The 21,047-nt window shown below is 36.4% G+C and overlaps 1 protein-coding gene across 2 annotated transcripts in view; it reads right to left on the bottom strand.

Annotated features, from left to right (window-relative positions):
• Positions 1–20,845, bottom strand: part of UBQLN1 (ubiquilin 1) — a 34,191-nt gene extending 13,346 nt beyond the window's left edge. The window contains exons 1-3 of one of the 2 annotated variants that reach the window (XM_039875673.1): positions 20,135–20,845; positions 5,309–5,460; positions 3,620–3,735 (exon numbers count right to left, since the gene is read on the bottom strand). In XM_039875673.1, the coding sequence (XP_039731607.1) occupies positions 3,620–3,735; positions 5,309–5,460; positions 20,135–20,314 (448 nt within the window). In that variant the 5' untranslated portion in view covers positions 20,315–20,845. The remainder of the gene's footprint in view (positions 1–3,619; positions 3,736–5,308; positions 5,461–20,134) is intronic. The other variant, XM_039875674.1, reaches the window with a different exon arrangement.
• Positions 20,846–21,047: the final 202 nt, after the last annotated feature.

The following is a 21,047-nucleotide window of genomic DNA, read 5'->3' as shown; positions in this document are numbered from 1 at the left end:
ATAGTCCATTATAGAAAACTGTTTTAAAGCAAAAGTAGAATTCCTATTACTTATATAAATACATGTATAATTTCTATAATTTAAATTAGCTAAAAATTAGCCAATATTCACTCTAATATTTAGGTTTAAGTAATAAAACCACCAAATATATATTTATTATGTGTGGTATAATACAAAAATATATAGCCATGTGCCACATTACTGATGTTTTGTATATGGACCACATATACGATGTTGGTCCCCTAAGATTATAATGAAGCTGAAAAATTCATATCACCACCAATCTTCAAGAAGGAGAAGAGAAGGGACTAGAATCGAGCTCTATAAAATCTCTTGAGCAATGAGATTTAGAGAGCTTCTGTGTCAATGAACACATCTAGATGCTATGAGGGCGACATGCCCAGAGAGGGCATGGAAGCTCTGCACTCACCCCACCCGTATATCTTGCTCTATGCTTCTCTTCCATTTGACTAATTCTGTTTTATAATAAACTGGTAAACATAAGTGTATTCCTGAGTTTTGTGAGCCATTCTAGCAAATTATCAAACCTGGGGAGGGTGTCGTGGAAACCCCCAATTTATAGCCTACTAGTCAGAAGCAGAGGCAGCCTGGGACTTGGACTGTTATCTGAAGTAGGGGGCAGTCTTGGGGACTGAGCTCTTTAAATTATGGGATCTGACACTAACTCCAGGTAGGTAGTATCAGAACTGAACTACTGGACACCCAAGTAGTGCTGAAAAATTAGTTAGTACCAGAGATATACCCCAGAATATGCCTGCTAAAGGAAGAAAGAAATGAAAATATGCACTGGCTTATACTTCTAATAATGTCTTTGCAGAAGGCTAGTTTTAGTTTAGCTATCCACCTATAAACTCTGCTTAAAGCAGAGCTGCTACCAATCAAGGAGAGAAAAAGCCAGGACATTACAATGGAATGAAATCATGGAGAAACTTCAAAGATCCAAGAGGATGATTAAGTGTTTATCATAAAACACTTACTTCATAAAATTACATAACCAACCCAATGCACTTTTTATATATGACACGGACATGTTGAGAATAAGGTGACAAGACACAAGAACTACACCCTCAGAACTCAACCCAGTAGAAACAAGAAAAACAAATGCAGAATAAGTACTTCAACAGATAGTCACAGGATATTATGGTAATAGAGTAGTACCTAAGTGGGATGAATGGCCGCTTTCCCTAAAGATGATATTTAATGAGTCTGGAGAATAAGCTGGCAAGGAGAAGTGGGGAATGTGGGAGATGATTTAATACTAGGCACAACAAACATATAAAAAGTACAGAGATAAATGTAAGTATAGATGTATTCTTGAAACTGTAAAAAATTAAATATGACTGGAATGAAAAACAGTGCTCACTAACATTCCATGTTTAGCCTTAAATTTCTTTTGCATTCGGATAGGCCCATGTGACTAGTTATGACCAAAGGACTTCAAGAAATGATAGGTGTCACTTCTGGCCAAAGCACAGAAGGTCCAGCTTGAGACTTTTCCGTGTCTCTTGCCATGTTCCAAGCAATGCAGCTACAAGACAGCAGAATTCTGTTAGCCTGTGTCTTTGAGGACTATGTAGACAGGGGCCTGTGAAAAGGATGCAGCATGAAGGAAAGCTTTAGGGCAAGAAATTAAGCTTTGTGGTAATAAGCCACTGAGTTTGAGTTTATCCATTAACACAAGATAGCCTATCCTGACTAATAATGTAGCTGCTGAGATGTGGTAAGAAATGAGGAGGGAGAGGTAGACAAGGGCTAAAATCACAGTCTTAAAAGATTTTAAGCAGAACAGTCACTCAAGATGTTCTTATTCTAATAGCAGTGTGGAAATGACCCAGACAGTATAGATTTAAAAAGTTGAGGACCTGCATCAAGGAAGTAGGAATAATTACACGGGGTGGGAGAGAGAAATTTGATGAGCAAGAGTTAGTGGTTTGAGGGGCAAGCTGATGAGTATTTGCTTTCTGAAGAGACACATACAGCACTTAGAAAACATCAGGAAATATTAAAGAGAGCTGAAAACAAGGCATGGCATTCAGAAGTGACATGGGTTGAGGTACAGATTTGAGAGCCACTAAGATACGCAATAGGGATAAGATCACTCACAAAAAATAAATAGAGAGTAAAAGAGAAGAAAAGACAATGCAGAACTCTGGGGAACAATACCAACATAAGTAACAGAAAGAAAAGAGACCTATAAATGAGACAGGAAAAAAAGGGTCAGAAAATAAACCAGAAAAAAAAAAAAAAAAAACAGTAACAAGAGTTAAAGGAAGAAAATTTGAAGGAGAGACTGGTACATATTAAGAGAAATTAATTCAAAATCTAAAAAGTGTCTGCTAAATTTGGCAAACTTAGAGGTCAAATTAGGGAATTTTCAGTGACATGATGGAACAAAAATTAGGGCAGAGCAAACTCAGTGAAAGGGAAATACAGAGAATGCCTTTTCCAGGTAGCTGAAAAGGGAAGCAAAAGAAAGATTCTGTGGCTTTTACACATGGGATAAACCTTAACATGAGAAAAGGCAGCAAAATGATAACATGAATATATAGAGTAAATGGAGTAACTGATAGGAAGGGGTGGGAATGAGACTAGAAATTAAGGGATTAGGGAGCTGTATGACCACAGACAAATTAACTAAAAAGCCTCTAGGTTTTAATTTCTTTGCCTATAAAATGAGGAAGTGAGGAGATTTATAGCTCAGCAATATCTTACTTGGATCTGAACACTACACAATTTCATCCTAATCTCTTTAGATTGTTCATGTTAATAATTTTGCCATCTAAAACTCATCTTCCTAAACCAAGAGACACATATAATCTAAGATCATTTCAGAAAAAGCAGCAAACATTTTTTACAAAGCAAATGTGAGTTCACGCCATGTCTATTATGTGCCATACTTGGCACAAATCTAAATTACTAAAGCTTTTTCTAAAAGTGATAAAAAGTATGATCCTTGATATGCGAAATTCTACGTATAAAAAAGTGTCATTTCAAGGTACTATACTTGTCAACTTAAGAACTGAAAGAAGCATTAAGCCATGTATCTACCTAGTTCAACCTTTTCTAGCATCATCAAAGTACTATTTTCCCCTACAAAACCTTCCACAGAACCTCAGTATATAAAACTAATATAAGAAAAAAGTGGTTTTGCCTGGTGCAGGAAATCCCTCACCACTGGACTTGCTCCCGGGCCCCATCCCTTTTTGTGTGTGCAGAACAATTAGAGAATCACTAATGTAGTCCAATCCCTTCATTTTACAAGTGAGAAAATTATATTCAGGGTCTTAGCTTATGATCAACAATTAGCCATCTTCCTTAGATTCAATTATGTGGTGGTTAAATTAAACACATACACACTCTCTTTCACTATTAAAAAGAAATGTGTCATTCTGACCATTTAACAAATGTTTATGTAAGCTAACCAAGCACATCTGTATTCCCAACAACTTCGTTAATACCTACAACAATTATAGAAGTAAGCTATAAAAATTTCTGTTGTTAAAATGACTTAATGTTTAACTCTGTCGTTTTATCAAAACTACACAAAGGAGGAGGAAATTTTTCTTCAATCCCTATAAAAATAACTAAAGACACTTACCTAAGCCAAAAGGGTTGCTAGTGGCAGAACCAGATGTGGAGTTACTATTAGGAGCTGAAGATGCGGTAACATTGCTTCCACTGGTATTTGTTTGCTGGGCTGAATGATCCTGAGGCCTATGGGAATAATTAAATCATGGTGTAAACAGTGGAATTATTTTTAAAAGGACCTCTGAAATTCTGATACCCAGAAATAAAGTATAAGTTTTCAGACCAACTCAAATTATCACAAATACCTTGAGATAACTAAGTATTAGGAACACAAATATAAAAAAATATAGTAAAATCTTACAAAAAACAAACTATACTTCAACCGCCCCACCTCATGTATAATGTACATAAATATTTTATTTAATCATACAGATTATGTGAGAGAGTGCAGTCACTCACAGAGGGGAATCAATGACCCATCACACCCAAAACCTTAACTATATAAAGCAACTTTTTATCTACCGCCTTCTAAGTTCTTAAGGGTTGGAGGCAGTTTTACTCAGACTCTTGAAATTATTAAAAGTAAAAAATAAAAAGAGAGTTCACCAAAAGAAGGCTGAGAAATCAATACAAGTAATTACTGGTTATTACTTAATACTAAGCAAAAACTTTTATTAGAAACCTCTCCTACCTGATACCAGTTAAGAGTTCTGAATCTCACTCACTTCTTCTTTCACTGACTCTAAGATGCAAATTTTTTTCATTTTAACGTATCTTAAATCAGGATCTGTCTTACAACTGTTGACAACCAGGCATCAATTGTAGTCTATATAACGTCAACTGAGTAACTCAGTGTTTACCATATGAAGTGTATCCAGAAAGACTACACTATTAATTGGTACTAAAATGAAGTTATTGTGTATATAAAAAAAGAAATAGGAATCGAGGAATGAATTTTATATCTGTGAAGCAAATATCTGCTGTTGGGGAAAATCAGCATAAAAATTTGCAGAAAGAGTACCATTCAATGGCTTGAGAAAATACTACAGCGCTCTTTTAAGAAATGCTGCACCACCAATTGTATTAAGAGTACAGTTTTACCCCATATGGAAAAATACGGACATGGATAACTAAGTCAAAAGTTGATTCGAAAGACACAGACTCAAAGTGAAAGTGGCAGGAAGACCTTAACCAATTTATTTCATTTATTTTATTGTATGTCTGCACAAGAGTGATATACCACCTTATCCAAAAAAGTCTAAAGGAATTCTTTCACTAAGTATAAAGATAAAAATTTTAAGTGAAAAGAAAATATGTCTACTTAATTGGCAGTTGTTTATTCTTAATAATATACAAAATAAAAGTGCCTTTTAAAAACTGGTGGTGTCTTAAATTTATTAAAATATGGTTACAGATTTGTAACCAGATTTGTAATGCCAAAGAGATGAGTTACTCCTGACCTTTTACCAAAAATCTCCCTAAAACAAAAGGCATACCTAAAAACATATTAACTTGCTTGTTCTGTAATTCAAAAAATTTAGATATAACAATACTGATGAACCTTCTAAAATAGGTATGTGTAACCATTAGTATTACTGAATTACATTGGCATTTTAAAAATATTTGTTACAACAGCAACAAATGATTTTTAATCCATTTAAATATTAATGACAGAGAAAGCCTTTAAAAGCAAAAATTTTTAAAGAGAAATATAATCACTTACTCGTGGTTTAAAGCTATACATCTTCTAAAAACATACCTGTTTTGCGTTTTGATGACAAGGTGAACAGTAAGTCCATCATGAATTCCATGCTGACTCAAAGTATCTTGATCTTTTAAAATTTTTCCAGCAAATATCAACACAAGTTGGTCGGTATGTGATTTGAAGCGTTTAGAGATTTCTTCCTTGAACTAAATTAGATAAAAATAAAATACATATGTATTACAGGAGTTTGCATAGCACCATCTAATTTCTAAAATAAATACCTCAAAGAAGCTATAGATATTGCAACAATTCAAATGATACAAAGATGCAGCTTTTCTGTATCTTGATCTTAGTGGGAAGTATTACCACTTCATCTTCAACAGCAAAGTTTTTATTACAGGTGCACATATCCTACATTCAATCTTCTGCTAAGGCCTAACAATTCATTTCTTTGCATCAATGGTACTAAATGTAGTTCAAGGCACATCTAGCTCCTACCAAGTTTACAATAACCAAATCTCAAATTTCTATCTCCAGTCCTGTTCCTTTCTAGTTGAATGTGTGTATATATGTATGCACACACATACATACACATTAGCCAATATACAGCATACAGCTGAATATACAGCATCAGCTGAATATATATTCTTGGCCTATTATATTGATTTTCTTCCTCACCTCTTTCATTCAACATTTATCAGCAAGCAGGATTAGCAAGATGCAAAAACATGAAGCTAAAATCTTTCCCTGAAGGAGAACGAGCCAATGAAAGAGTCAATCAGTAAACCACAAAGGGTAGTTTGAGAAAGTTTTCCAGTGAAAACTAAATATAGATTAGGAAGTAGCCAGGGAAACCTGAAGAAAAGCATAAGAGAATAACATGCAAAACCAAACAAGACAAAAGAACATCATACTATAAAGAAAAGCTTACTTACTCTATGCTAAGTGTTTCAGTGTTTCAAGTGTTTCTCAAACCTTTATCAAAAATCAGACCTGTATGCTTAGGCTTTACTCCCACTGTCCAAATCAGGAAACCTCAGGGTGGGCCAAGGAATCTACATTAATAGACTACTTTAGGGCATCAGTCTAAATTCAGAAAAGAATCACATCTTAAACCATTTTATGTATGACTTACAGAAGTGGGTGTCACGGTAAGTAGAAAGACATATTAAATGATATCTAAGATTTTATAAAATCTGTGGGAGTGGGGAAGGGGAGATATAGAGGAACATAAAACAAGATAGGCCACATGTCAATCATTGTTGAAAATGAGAGGGGTACGAAAGTTCATTATGCTTTACCTTTGTGTATGAATGAAGTTTTCCATAATCAAGTTACAACACTCAATGTAAGCAACTGTTTTGTTAAAATAATCATAAAGATAATGCAAAATTATACTGCAGTAAATATCTTGAAGCTTTTCCAACTCAACTTTTCCTCCTTTATCTGAAATTATGATAGATAAACCCTTTTATCTAAGATAAGCAACATCCAAGTAACTAAATAAATCTTCAAAGAACACCATTTGCATAACATTCCATATAGACAAACACACCAATCATAATTTAACCATTCTATTATCTGACATCTCATTTCTCCCTTTGGTAGCTATTAGAAATATTAGTAATATAATGAGCAGAACACATGGTTTTGTAAAAATTAAATGAGAATGTACATAAAATGCAAGCATCAGGCACACAAATGGTGGTCAATAAATAGTAGCTACTACTATGCCAACTCTCTTAATCCTCAATAACACAAAAAAGATGGTTTTTAATCCTATTTCTGACACTGAAACAGAGGTTCAATATGTCCCTTTTCTCTCATAGTGACACAACTAATAAACTGCTGGTAGGATTCAAACCTAGGTCTGATCTACCCAAACTGACTACCGTCTATTCCATGTGTAAAATGAGAGTAATCTAGATTTGTGTTTCTTAACTTTAAACTAAAAAATCCTTTCCAGAATCCTTGATATCCCTCATATGTCATATAACATATAACACTCAGCATAATGTCTTCAATGTTCATCCATGTTGTAGTATCAATATACATCATTCCTTCTTATGGCTAAATATTCCATTGTGTGGATATACACAACATTGTTTATGCATTCATCCATTGACGGGCAGACATCTGGGTTGTTTCCATCTTTGGGCTACTGTGAATAATACTGCTATAAACAATCCTGTACAAGTTTTTATGTGGATGTATGTTTTCATTTCTCTTAGGTATATATGCAGATATAGAACTACTGGATCATATGTTAATTCTTGGTTTAACCAGTTCAAGAACCACCAGTGTTATTCTAAGTGGCTGTACCATTGTACAGTGCCACCAGCAGCATATTAAGGGTTCCAATTTCTCCATATCCTCACCAATACTTGTTATCATCTGACATTATTGTCATTCTAGTGAGTGTGAAGTGGTTTTGATTTACAGTCCCCCAACAGTTAATGATGTTGAGCATCTTTTCATGTGCTTATTTGTATTTCTTCTTTGGGGAACTATTTGTTCAGATCTTTTCCCCATTTTTCATTTGGGTTATTTATCTTCATTATTGAGTTGTAAAAATTCCTTATATAATGTTCTTGATACAAGTCTATTACAGACACGATTTGCAAAAAGAAATGTTTTAAGGCTAAACTCAGACAACAGGACAAATTGAGACCTTTTAGTCTCAACGGGAACAAAACTTTGAAGCTGGACATGAGATGGACACATGGTCAATCAATTTAGCAGACCCAAGAGAACTGAATCCTAAACTGGCAATGCAGAAAGCTAAAAGCTAATTCAATCCCCAGAATCTGCAGAATAAGACTCAATACTGGTAAGGGGATACGAAGTGTCTAAGAAGGATCATTTGAAAGTCTAAAAAGGAAACACAACCTCACTGGACACTAAACAACCAACTGATCTTCTACAAACCCAACAAAAGACTACGGTCCTTTTTTTCCTCTGAAAAGGGAACAGAGGATCTTACTAAAGAACACACCAAGTACACTGAAAGAAGGCGAAAATACTAAAAACAGAAAATTAAATAAACACAAACCTACTAGATGCTGAGCCTTTCCCCTGCTTCACACCATACCAATCAAACAGAATTCTGGCAGCTGGGCTTTCAACATCTAGGCAGAAGATTATAATATACAGTGTCCCAAAAGAATATAACCAGCCTAAAAGAAAAAGATACGGGATGTTTAAGAGCTTTCCCCAATTAGTCACCCTAGAGCAGAGGTTCTCAACAGGGGTGGGGGCCTCTATCCACCCCAGGGAGTATTTGGCAATGTCTGAAGACATTTCTGATTGTCACAATAGGGGTGAGTACCACTGGCATCTGGTGGGCAGACCAGAAATGCTGCTAAACATCCTACAATGCACGTGACAGCCCCAACAATGAAGAATTATCCAACTCAAAATGTCAATGGCTAGATTGAGAAAGCTGTACTTCTCAAAACGCTGTCTCCTGATGAGCAACATTCACTATTACCAGGTTAACGTGGTAGAAATGCAAATTCTCAGGCCCTACCCTGGATCAACCAAATCAAACACTCTAGTGATGGGGCCCAGCAATCTATGGTTTAATAAACTTCGCTCAGTGATTCTGATACACGCTAAAGCTTAAGAACCTCTAGGTCTAAGGCCTGCTCTAGGTCTAACAACAATTTTTTAAATGTAGGTGATAAAGGAACAGAAGTGATATCAAAAGAGTACAAGAACAAAATACAAAAGAAAAGTGTCCTCAACAAATAAATTACTAAGGAGGAAAAAAGCCAAGTGAAATCGGTAGAGGAAATGAAACTTTTTCAAGTACAAGTGGAACACTCACCAAAACAGACCATAAACTGGGTCATTAAAGCAAACCTTAGAAATTTGAAATAACTGAAGTCAGATAAGTATATTCTCTAGTAATAATGGGATTAAGCTAGAAATCGATAACAAAAAGGTAACTCAAAAATCCCCAAGTTAAACAAATACTTCTAAATAATTAATGGGTCAAAGGAGAAATCTTGGGGAGAAATCAGAAAATATATTCAACTGAACAGAAACGAAGCTACAATATTCAAAATTTGAGAGATGAAGCTAAAACAATGCCTAAGGAAATTTATGGCATTAAAGGTTTATATTTAAGAAGGAAGGTCGAAACTCAGTAATCTAAGTTTTAGCCTTTAGAAACTAGAAAAAGAACAAATGAAACCCAAACAAGGAAATAAAAATAAGCACAAGTCGACAGAATAAAAACAGAAAAACAAAAAAATCTTTTAAAATATCAGTAAAACTGATAAAATGCCACCTAGTTTGACCAAGAAAAAACATAAAAGACATAAATTACTATCAGGAACAACAGAAGGGAATGACTACAAACCTCATAAACATTAAAAGGATAAGGGAAACTAACACAAATATTTGACAACTTTGAGTGAAATGGATAATTCCTTGAAAGACTGAAGCTATGAGAACTTATTCAACCTCTTCTGAAAGAAGAGGGAACACTTCTCAATTCATTTCATGAGGCCAATATTACCCTGAAACCAAAACTAGAAAAAACAAGTACAAGAAAACTACTGACCAACACTCCTCATGAACAGATGCTGAAATACTCCAAATACTAGCAAATCAAATCCATAAGTACAGAAACAAGAATAATTCTTAATGACCAAGTGGGCTTTATCCTGAGAGTGTGAAGCTAAGTCACCACTGAAAATTAATCAATGTAATTCATTTATATTAACAGATAATAGAATAGCCACACTTTTACCAATAAATAATAAAGTATTTGACAGCATTCATTCATGACAAAATTCTAAGTAAATTAAGAATAAAAGGGAACTACCTAGACTTGAGAAAGTGCATCTACAAAATATCTACAGTAAACATCAAACTCAATGGCGAACACTGAAAGCTTTCCCTCAGGAACAAAAGCAAGGATGTCCACTCTTGCCACTCTATTTAACATCATACTTCAAGTCCTAGCCAATGCAACATGGGGTGGGTGTGGGTGGGTGGGTGTGGTGGTGTGCGCGCATGCGGAGGGGGAGGAGAGGCATACTTAATTTAAAAGAAGAAAAAAGAAACAAGAAATTTATCAATCCTTTTCAATGTATTAACCTCATTTGCATCCCACTTAAAAAAAAAAAATACCTTTCAAGAGAATCAGAAGACAAGCCAGACTGGGAGAAAATATATTTATAAGACACATCTGATAAAGGACTGCTATCCAAAATGTACAAAGAACTCATTAAAACTCAACAGTAAGAGAATGAACAACCTGATTTAAAAATAAGCAAAAAATTTTGAAACCTCACCAAAAAAGATATGCAGATGGCAGATTAAGCATATGTGGAGTACAAAATGCTCTACCTCATATGCCACCAGGGGACTGCTAATTAAAACGAGGTACCACTATACACCTATTAGAATAGCCAATTTAAAATATGCACAACAATAAAAAATAATAATAAAATAAAATAAAATAAAATATGCACAACACCAAATGCTGGCAAGGATGTGGAGCAACAGGAACTCTCATTCACTGTTGATGAGAATGCAAAATGGTATAGTAACTTTTGGAAGATAGTTTGACAGTTTATTACAAAACTAAACATACTCTTACCATTTGTTACAGTAATCACACTCCTTGTTATTTATTTACCCATAGGAATTGAAATTTCATGTCCACAAAGAAACCTGTACAGAGATTATAGCAATTTTATTCATTAACTGTCCAAACTTGGAAGCAACCGAGATGTTCCTTAGTAGCTGAATGGATAAATTAACTGTGGTACATTCAGACAGTGGAATATTTTTTAGTGCTAAAAAGAAATAAGTTATCGAACCATGAAAAGACATGGAAGAATCTTAAATGTGTATTACTAAGTCAAAGAAGCCAATCTGAAAAGGCTACATACTGTATGATTCCAACTGCATGACATTCTAGAAAAAGCAAAACTATGTACAGTAAAATGATCAGTGATTGCCAAGGGTTAGAGAAGGAGGGATGACTAGATTTTGTGAAATGATGATGTATCAACATAGGTCCATCAACTGCAACAAATGTACTCTTCTAGGGTGGGATATAAGGTGGGATGTTGATGGTGGGGAAGAGCTGAAGGAATAGGAACTCTGTACTTCTCCTCAAACTGCTGTGAATCTAAAACTGCTCAAAAAAAATAAAGTATTTTTTAAAGTAAGAATATATAATAATAAATACACAGTATCATGCTAAAAAAATCATTTTGAGATGGGAAATTCTGAACTGTTGAAATTAAAAAATTATTAATCTGTAAAGCAAGATAATGTAGGTTTTTTTAAAAAAAAATTCATGATTAAATATTAAGGGAAAAAATAATATAATGCATGAGATCAAAATAACAGAGAAAAGGGAGGAGCCTTAATGGAAAGTATACCTGAAGCATGAACTGCTTGGTATTTTATGAGAAGCTCCACCTCAACATATTGGATTTGGGTCCAGGAAACTAATAGACAAACCAAAGTCCTGACAGACCTGTAAGAAATCCCTTTCTCTCACAGAATTATAGCACTGTTGGAAATTATCATTGATACTTGGTTCTGAAGAGTGCCTAAAGCAAATTCAAGCTGGAGTTTATAGCTCTTAATGGTAAAAATTGGAAAGCACTGTATTAAAGATGACTACCAATCTTAATTTATGACTACCAATTTTAATTTAGTTCTTATAAATCTTAAATTTTAAACTTAGGTATTAGAGCCACTCCTAAATAGAAAGCTAAAGTAAAACTGATTTATTCTGAGTAAATTATCCAAAACCTGAAACAAACTAGCAAAAACCAAGAGACTAACAACTCTAAACACAGCTGCCAGCCAATACATTTGAAACAAAAGTGAATTAATCTTAATTTTAATTGTACCATATCAAGTAGATATGGTATCTTTTTCCGAATAAGCTGTATTTTAGCAAAGTTGAATCCAAGTATGATCAATTTAAACAATGTCATGTTTTTGTAGGAGGGCCAAAAATTCTGCACATACCTCAGGTATCCTTAAATTTCTATTCTGCACCCTAAAAAAGGGTAGAGGGAAATAGTTTGTTTATAACAACTTCAAAATTTCTAATAATTTTCTCTAATATCTGAACTTTACAACTATGTGTTTTATTTACTACACTTTTATTGAGTACATTAAGAAAATATTAGAAGCCAAGTAGTATTGACATGGAAAAAAAACTGAATTAACAATCTTAAAAAGTCTCAAAGCTGGTTTAGACAGAGGCAATTCACAGATAATAATCTAATGAAGCAGATATATCACGTTAACTATGTTGCCAGTAGGCTCAGTGTTTAGAATAAAGCACTTTGCCCAAAGTCAGATCTCTCAAATTCCAAGGTTCACATTCTCTCCAAAGTGACACATTGCAATACTTAACTATCATACTTTTCCCCCTTTCTTGAAATACTAATAAAAAAAAAATACAGTTAGTAAACAATTGTGGAACAAGTTAGTTCTACATATGCCAATATGGAAAGACCACAAAGATATAAGGAAAATGAGAGCAAGGTAAAAAAAGGTGTGGGTCATGATCCCATCTGCTTAACAGGAATAAACAGAAAACTATATACAAGCACACAGATAGACAGACACTTTTCTGGACAGAATCATAGATAAACTTACATTATATCTGGGTGGGCACACTTTTTATTTCATACTTTTCTACATCATTCGAATTTTCTAATCTTAAAGTAACAGCATGCATACATAATGTATTACATTTTTCTTTGCATTTTATATTATTAAAAACTAGTAATAGCCACTGGAGAGCTTTAAAGGCTAAAAAATATTTAACAAAAACCACAGGAAAAAAATTATACACAATAGAAATCTGTATAGCGGCTGCTAAACCAGTAAACCAAGCAGTCTACTTAGAGAACATCATACTTAGAGAACATCAAACTAATTCATAATGGCATAAATTTACCTGGAAAAACCATAGTTCAGATATTTTGGTAATGAAAATATTTTTCCAAATAGAGCCACATAGATATACATGTTATTCAGACCAATAATGGACTTTTTGTATGTTAACCCAATACCTTTAGTCTCTAAAAAAAAACTCCCAATCTTAATTTAATGAGATTCTTTTTTTATCCTGGAAGTTGCTTGCATGGAAAAACTGAAATAATGCTGTTTACACATTCAATTACACAAAGAATAAATATCACATTTTTCTCAGTAAATCACACTGTTAAAATATTTCAAAATAAGAACAGAATATTGTAAATAAACCTTTAAAACACTATTTGTTCCTTCACTCAATAAATACTTGCATTATTCGGCATGTGCCAAACACAGTGCTAGGCACTATGAGATTAAGAGGTCAGCAAAACAGCTCCTACCCTTATATATTCTTACAGTATGAGGTGGGGAGAATGAAGTCCATATAATAACAAAATGGTATGAGATAATAATTGTTGACCTATTTAGATTGGTGAGTTCAATTACCCTTCAATGAACAAACATTTAAATAAATTTAAAGGCTAAAAAGCCAGCCAGAGAAAAATCAGGGCAGCTTGTAGCAGTGGTTAGGTATGAGCTCAAAAGTTAGTCACTGGATTTGAATCCACTATTTAATACGTGTATGAATCTGATATTATTGTCTTTGTTCCTTCATTTTAAAAAATGGATACTAATAGTATTTCCATTATAAAGTTGTAAAACTTTATTTTAAAAAAGGGATACTACATTATGGCTCAATAAGCCTAGAATAAATACTAGCTATTGTTATTGCCATTAGCAGTATCTGCAAAGGCCCAGAGGCGGAAAGAGCTAGTGAGTGGTATTTGAGGGGAAAGACATATAAATGGCTGAAATGCAGTGACCAAAGGGGGAGAGAAAAGTAAGTCTATTAACTGTGCTATTTCAGTAGTCCTGGCATATGTGGCTACTGAGCACTTAAAATGTGCCTAGTCCAAATCGAGATGTGCTACAAAATACACACGAGATTTTGAGGACTTAGTATAAAAGGGCAAAACATCTCAATTTTTAAATATCAAGTATATGTTGAAGTGATTACTGGATTAAAATATTATTAAAATTTTACAGTAGCCAAAGGGTAGAAGCAACCTAAGTGGCCATCAATAAATAAATGTAAACAAAATGGAGTATATACATACAATGGAATAACATTCAGCCTTAAAAAGAAAGGAAATTCTGACACATGCTACAACATAGATGAACCCTGAGGACATCACATACTAAGTGAAATTAGCCAATTACAAAAGGACAAATACTTATGATTTCACTTTTATGAGATACCTAGAGAAGTTATTCATAGAGACAGAACGTTAGAACTGTTGTTGCCAGGGGAGTAGGAGAGGGTTATTGTTTAATAGATACAGGGTTTCAGTTTTGCCAGATGAAAAGAGTTCTGTAGATGGATGGTGGTAATGGCTGCATAGCAGTGTGAATGTATTTAATGTCGATGAACTGTACACTTAAAAATAGTTAAGATGGTAAATTTTACATTACATGTATCTTACCACAACAAAAAAATTAATCTCACTTAAAAATTTTTAAGTGGCTATGAGCAAAGTGAAATCACATATATGGCTTGCATTATATTTCTATTGGACAGCAGTGTAATTAAATCACGGTAAAATACTCCAATGAGAAAGAAGGGTTTTGAGGAATGGTGTGACAAGATCTAGAACAGTAAGCCCTAACCCCCTAAGGCAGGGGTCAGCAAGGGCTACATCTAAATATTCGCAGCTCTGGGGCTACATCTAAATATTCGCAGCTCTGGGGCCATATGGTCTGCTCTGAAAGCAGCCATAGATAACACATAAGTAAATGGGACAAATGTGCCATGCCCACTTACTTATGTACGATCATAAGTAAAACACGAATCTGTAGTGTTTGCTGACCCCTGCCTTAAGGTATCCACCGTAAGGAACGACTCCTACTGGCTCTGACTGCTTAATTTTCAGGAATTTTGTGTGCCAGTTTAATACTGGTAGCTTAAAATCTGCCACGGTGAGAGTACTTACACCAAAGAAATCAGCAAACACTACAAATCGGTGTTTTTCTTGAGGAACTGAAACGTTTACTGCACGCCACTGACTAGATACATGTAAAGAATTAACTTCTCTCTTATGCACTTAAAATGACAGTTGTAAACCATCTCTGAGAAAAATGGATAGTCATTTAAATCATTTTGTGTTCTATGGTTCACAGGAAGATCCTCAAAGAAGAAAGTATGCTCTAGAAGAATTATGTTCCAGCAACCAGAAGCAAGAGTGACTGTCCTGAGGCAGTCAAGAGTTGTGCTTGGAAAGTGGTGAACTAAGGGGGGAGCGTTCAAAACTATACTGAGAGGAAGGCAAAAAAGCCATGAAATTATGTATATACTACACTCAGCAAAATCTCAGCGATTGTAGTTATTATTAAATACATATTATTGTGAATAATGGTGTAGATTCATGTTAATATTTACTGAGCCCGTACTATGTGCTAGGCTCTAGTAATAATGGTGAGCGATTACAGATCCTCTCTAGCATAATAAGCATTAATCAAATAATCACATAAATACAGAATTTAAATAGTGATTACTTATGACAAAAACAGGTTACTATGAGAAAATACAACAGGGGAATCTCAATCTACTCTGGACAATCAGGGATAGTTCTTTGAGGAAGTTGCCTCTGCACTGAGATTTAAGAGAGAATGGAATGGGCAAAGAGTGGGAGGTATTCCAGGTAGCAATAACAAACTGCACAAGTCCTATAGCAGGGGAAAAAAAAAAAATGTAATAAAAGGTCAAGAAACTAAAAAGTCAGTAAGGCAAGAGGCAAGTAACCAAGGAGGAAAGAAGGCATCAGAATGGAGAGGTAGGCTGGAACCATATCACGCAGGGCCTCACAGGCCACGTTAGTCTAAGATCAATGGGGAGCCATTAGTTTTACCTACTGGGTAGCATGATCTGATTAACATTTTTCAGAGATTATTCTAGGAATGAATGGGGGTGGGGGGGTACAGAAAAGTGGAGAGACTGACCAGTAGACTACTATAGTTTCAAGGCCTTTTAATTAATCTATTAATACTCCACTGCAGCAATTTTTGGTCTCAGGACACCAGTCATTTATAAATTTGAAATCCCATAGAGTTTTTTATGTAGGTTATAGCTACTGATATAGCTACATTAGAAATTAAAACTAAGAAATCTTCTAAAATACTCATTTTAAAATAACTCATATAAAAGACATTCTTACGAAAAATAACTATATTTTTCTCAATGTGAAGAGCAGTGTTTAAATTTTTCCAAATCATTTGAATTTTCACACCTGTTGTGATATCCTACATCTTACAGCTTCTGGAAAAGTATGTTGTACATTTCTGAGAATTAGATTAAAAAACACAAATAGCTCAGAATTATTGTGAAAATAGTTTTGATCTCATGGCCCTCCTAAAAGGGTCTTAAGCACCCCAAACCACAGTGAGAACTGCTGCCTGAGTAACAGAAAGCCAAGCAATCACAATGAGATATCACTTCACAGCAACTAGGAAGGATATAACCAAAGACAGACAATAACAAGTGTTGTGGACAATATGGAGTAAGTGGAATCCTCATGCACTACTGGTGGGAATAGAAAATGGTACATTGCTTTAGAAAATAGTTTGGCAATTCCTCAAAAGGTTAAACATAGAGCTACCACATGACCCAGTAATTCTAGTCATAGGTATACAAATTTTGAAAACATACATCCACACAAAAACTTGTATGAGTATTCAGAGGCATTATTCGTAATCGTCAAAAAGTAGAAACCGCCCAAATGTCCATCAAACGATGAATGGAGAAAAAAAAATGTGATATATGTCCATACAATGGAATATTATCCAGCAATAAAAAGTACTGCTACAGGCCACAGCATGGATAAACCTTGAAAACATTATGCTAAGTGAAAGAAACCGGTCACAAGTTTTCAAAATCTGGTGTGTATTTTACACTTATAGCACATTTCAAATTATTCCAATCACATTTTAAGTGCTCAATAGTCAGATGTGGCTGCTGGTACCAAAGTGGACAAAGCAGTCCTAGATCCACACTACAATGTCAAATGATGTTTGTGATAATGACCCTGAGGCACTGCAATTTCCCCTATCAAGAAAGGCTCAATTCTAGTCTATACAATATTTATGTTATATTAGGTACATTAACTTTTCTATAAGTTTCAAGTGGAGAAGATGTTTTCTAAAACTAAAATACATGTTGCCTGAGTATTTGAGCTAACTATAGTTCAAAATTTTATACTATAATCTAGAGGACTACAAAATCCAAGAAAAAGCTTGTCGGAAGCTATATGGGAGCTCCCTTTCATTCTCTGCACTAATTTTAATCTAACTCACACACACAAACACACACACCATTCTTTTGGATTTCATCTTGCTTACTGACACTTAGAAATCCTCATTATCCAATAATAGATAATGAATAAATAAAACACAATCTCATACACAGGGACTTTGTACCACTATGCATTTTTCTACTCTATTTATGTTATGAAAATCCCTACTAATGAAACCACCTTGGATCATACGTGAAGTTTATATTCTAACCACCCTTACAGAGAAATTTAAACATTACTGATCTTGAGTGCTCCATGAAAAATAAATTTCACTTTAATTTCATAAAAGCAAACTTTATTAGCAATCTTGAACAAGTAACATTTGTTAAACAATTGTATTAAGGTACCCACCCTGTTTATGCCTGTTAGTTACATACTCAAACAGAAACAGAGGGTGGAAGGATATTGAATCTTTAATCTTTTACAGTAAAATGATCACGACAATCAAAACGGTGGAGATCTGAACTAGGACTCCTAGAAAGAAGACCTAAAGGCTTCAAAAGTTAGTATGTCTACACACTCACTAGCATAGCTAAAACAAAAAAGAATGACACTATCAAATGTTGGCAGGAATGTAGAGCAACAGGAACTCCCATGCACTGTAGGGTGGGATTATAAAATAATGCAAACATAGTTTCTCGTAAAACATACAGCTACCATATGATCCAGTCATTCCACTTCTAAGTATTTAACATGAGAAATACTTTTGCCAAAAAAAAAAAAGACGATTTGTAGAAGAACTTTCATAGCAACTAACTGGAAACTGTGCAGGTGACCTCAACAGAAAAATGAATAAATTATGGTATATTCATACAATGGAAAACAACACAGCAATAAAAAAGAAACTACTGATACACACAAGAATAAATCTCAAAAACATTATGTTAAGTGAAAAAAAGCCTTACATACTATATAATCCCACTTATGTGACCTTCTAGAGTAGGCAAAACCAAACCATGGTGAAAAAAATCCTAACAGTGGTTGACGGAGGGGAGTGACTGAACTGACTTGGTAACAGGTAACTTTCTAGTTAATAAAGTTCTACACGGGAGTTTTGTGGAAATTCAAAGAATGGCAACCATGTGCATTTTTCATTGCATGTCAAACTTATCTAAAAAGAAAAAAGTTAAAAAAAATGAACTCAGGTTAATGATATGCAAATGACTTAAGTGCCTTTTAAGGGTAACATGAACTAATATTTGCAACTTTGAAATCTAAAAAATATAATGGACTAATAAATGATAGTGTGAGAGCAAATATAGCAAAATGCTAATTTTACGTAATGACACATGGGTGTTCACTGTCTAATTCTTTCAACTTTCCTGTACGTTGTAAAATGTAAAAACGTTAAGGAGAATTTTCCTAGGAAAATTGAGACAAAAAAGTAAGTTGATTTAGTACGTAGTAAAGTTTCTCTTACTTGATGCTACAAGCTCTACTTAATGCTTCACAAAACACGCCACCTTTTGGAACTATATAAACCAATACCCCAATCATTTACTATCCATGGGGAAACACAGGTACATTTCAGGGTTTGTTGTTTCCTCATAAACTCTTCATATTGTTTGAGATCGTCAGAAACCCATTCGGTAATTATGGAAAAGTCTGGGACGTATTCAACAATAGACTAAAACAATTTAATTCTTCAAGGTTTCTAATTAACTGTAAAATGTGTGTTCCTTAACAAATTTTAGATTATAAATTATTTGGTACATTCTCCATTAACTCCAGATTTGTTCTTTTACTCGAATGCAACCGCTAGTATCTGAATAAAGCAGCTAACGTCCCTTTGAAATCAAACAAAAACCTACCCAAACGACTGGCATCTAAGAGATGATAGACCAAAAAGAGCAAGTTATCAATGAAAGTCATCCACATTTTCCCGTAAGCCCAATACTATTACCTAAGATGTGGCTAAAAGCAATTTCTACGTCATAGTTAATCTTTAAAAAAATAAATTTTAAGCATGGTAAATATTTCAGCAGTCAACACACACGTGCTCTTCACCGCAAAATCTACCTTAACCCGCAGCAGGCAAAACAATGAGCACCCTCCGCCCCCACCCCCACCCATTTTTTATTCAGGAGACAAAACCACAGACTAGGCTAAAGCGAACCCTCGTCCCAGCCCAGCCTCCACCCCGCCCAGAGCCAAGCGGAGGGTCCCAGTCCTTTGTGCGGAGCAGCAGGGAGGCGGCTGGGGGCGGGGAGCTGGGAAAGGAGGCTGAGGGTCCGTGAACGCCAGAGCAAGGAGGCGGCGCGGAGGGAAGCGGCGTCGGCGCGTCCCACAAACAGGCCGCGCGGCCCCGCCACAAACCTCTGCGGTATCCCAAGGAGCAAACCCACGAACTTGGGTGTGATCTAATTTGGGATGAGCCTCGAGAGAATGGCCGAGAGCAACTCCGGGGACGATCCCCTCCCAGGCCCTTGCAAAGCCGTCTCCTCTCGCTGCGGACAGAGGTCCTGCCGCCACCCCCACCCGGGCCCGAGCGCAGGGCGGCCCTCACCTGCTGGACGGAGCTATTCTCGGGCACGGCGAACTCCTCCTTCTCTTTTGGGGTCTTCACGGTGACTTTCATGATCTTAGGCTCCGCGGAAGCAGCGGCCGCGGGGGCGCCGGCACCTTCGGTTGTGGCGGCGCTGTCCTGGGAGCTCGGAGGGCCACCGCTTTCACCACTATCGGCCATGGCGGCGGCGGTGACTCAGTAGCGAGCAGACGAGCGAGAGGGAGCCAGGAGACGCCACAGCCCGCTGGCCCGGGCGACAGAGAATGCAGGACGCGCCGCCTCAGTGGTAACGGGCGCAGAGCCGCCCTGGCGGGCGAGGGGCTGCGGAGCTGAGTGTGGGCTCCGGCGCAGGCCCGGGTCGGGCGCTCGGCAGCCACCGTGTGTTCAGACGCCGCTGGGTCGCAGCGACATCCGCAGCCGCCGCCGCTTCCTCCTCCCCACCCCTCCCCCCACGTCCCTCCGCCGGCGCCGCGCGGGGCACGCCGGGTAACGCGGCTGGCGGCGTCGCCGAGTCATGCCCGGCGGGCGCCGCTTCCAGCTCTGGGTGCTTTGTTCCCCCTCTTCTGTTCCATGGCTCAAAGTGTAGGCGCAGCCGGAGTGAAGGACTAAAAACAGAGTGGGGCGGGAGAGATCAATTCATTTTCCACTCCTTACACCAAAAGGATTCGCGCGTTCCGGGAGGCACTGTCACGGCGCACGGGGATGACGTTACGGTTAAAGAAATTACTAGAAGGGAGGGCTCGACCAGTGCGCCCCGCGGCCGCGCCTGCGCGCTGGTAGTCCATGTAGTTTTCCCCACCCCTTTACGTCATACACCGCGCCGCCGCGCTCGCCTGGCCTGGCCGCCTTTGAGATAACCCACCGGGGCGGTCGTATGTAATAAATGCTTGAGAAGTGTTTTGTTATTTTAATC

This window comes from Pteropus medius, unplaced genomic scaffold, assembly GCF_902729225.1.
Source record: "Pteropus medius unplaced genomic scaffold, Ma_sr-lr_union100, whole genome shotgun sequence".
Classification (NCBI taxonomy): domain Eukaryota; kingdom Metazoa; phylum Chordata; class Mammalia; order Chiroptera; family Pteropodidae; genus Pteropus; species Pteropus medius.
This window is presented reverse-complemented; position numbering and strand designations above follow the sequence as displayed.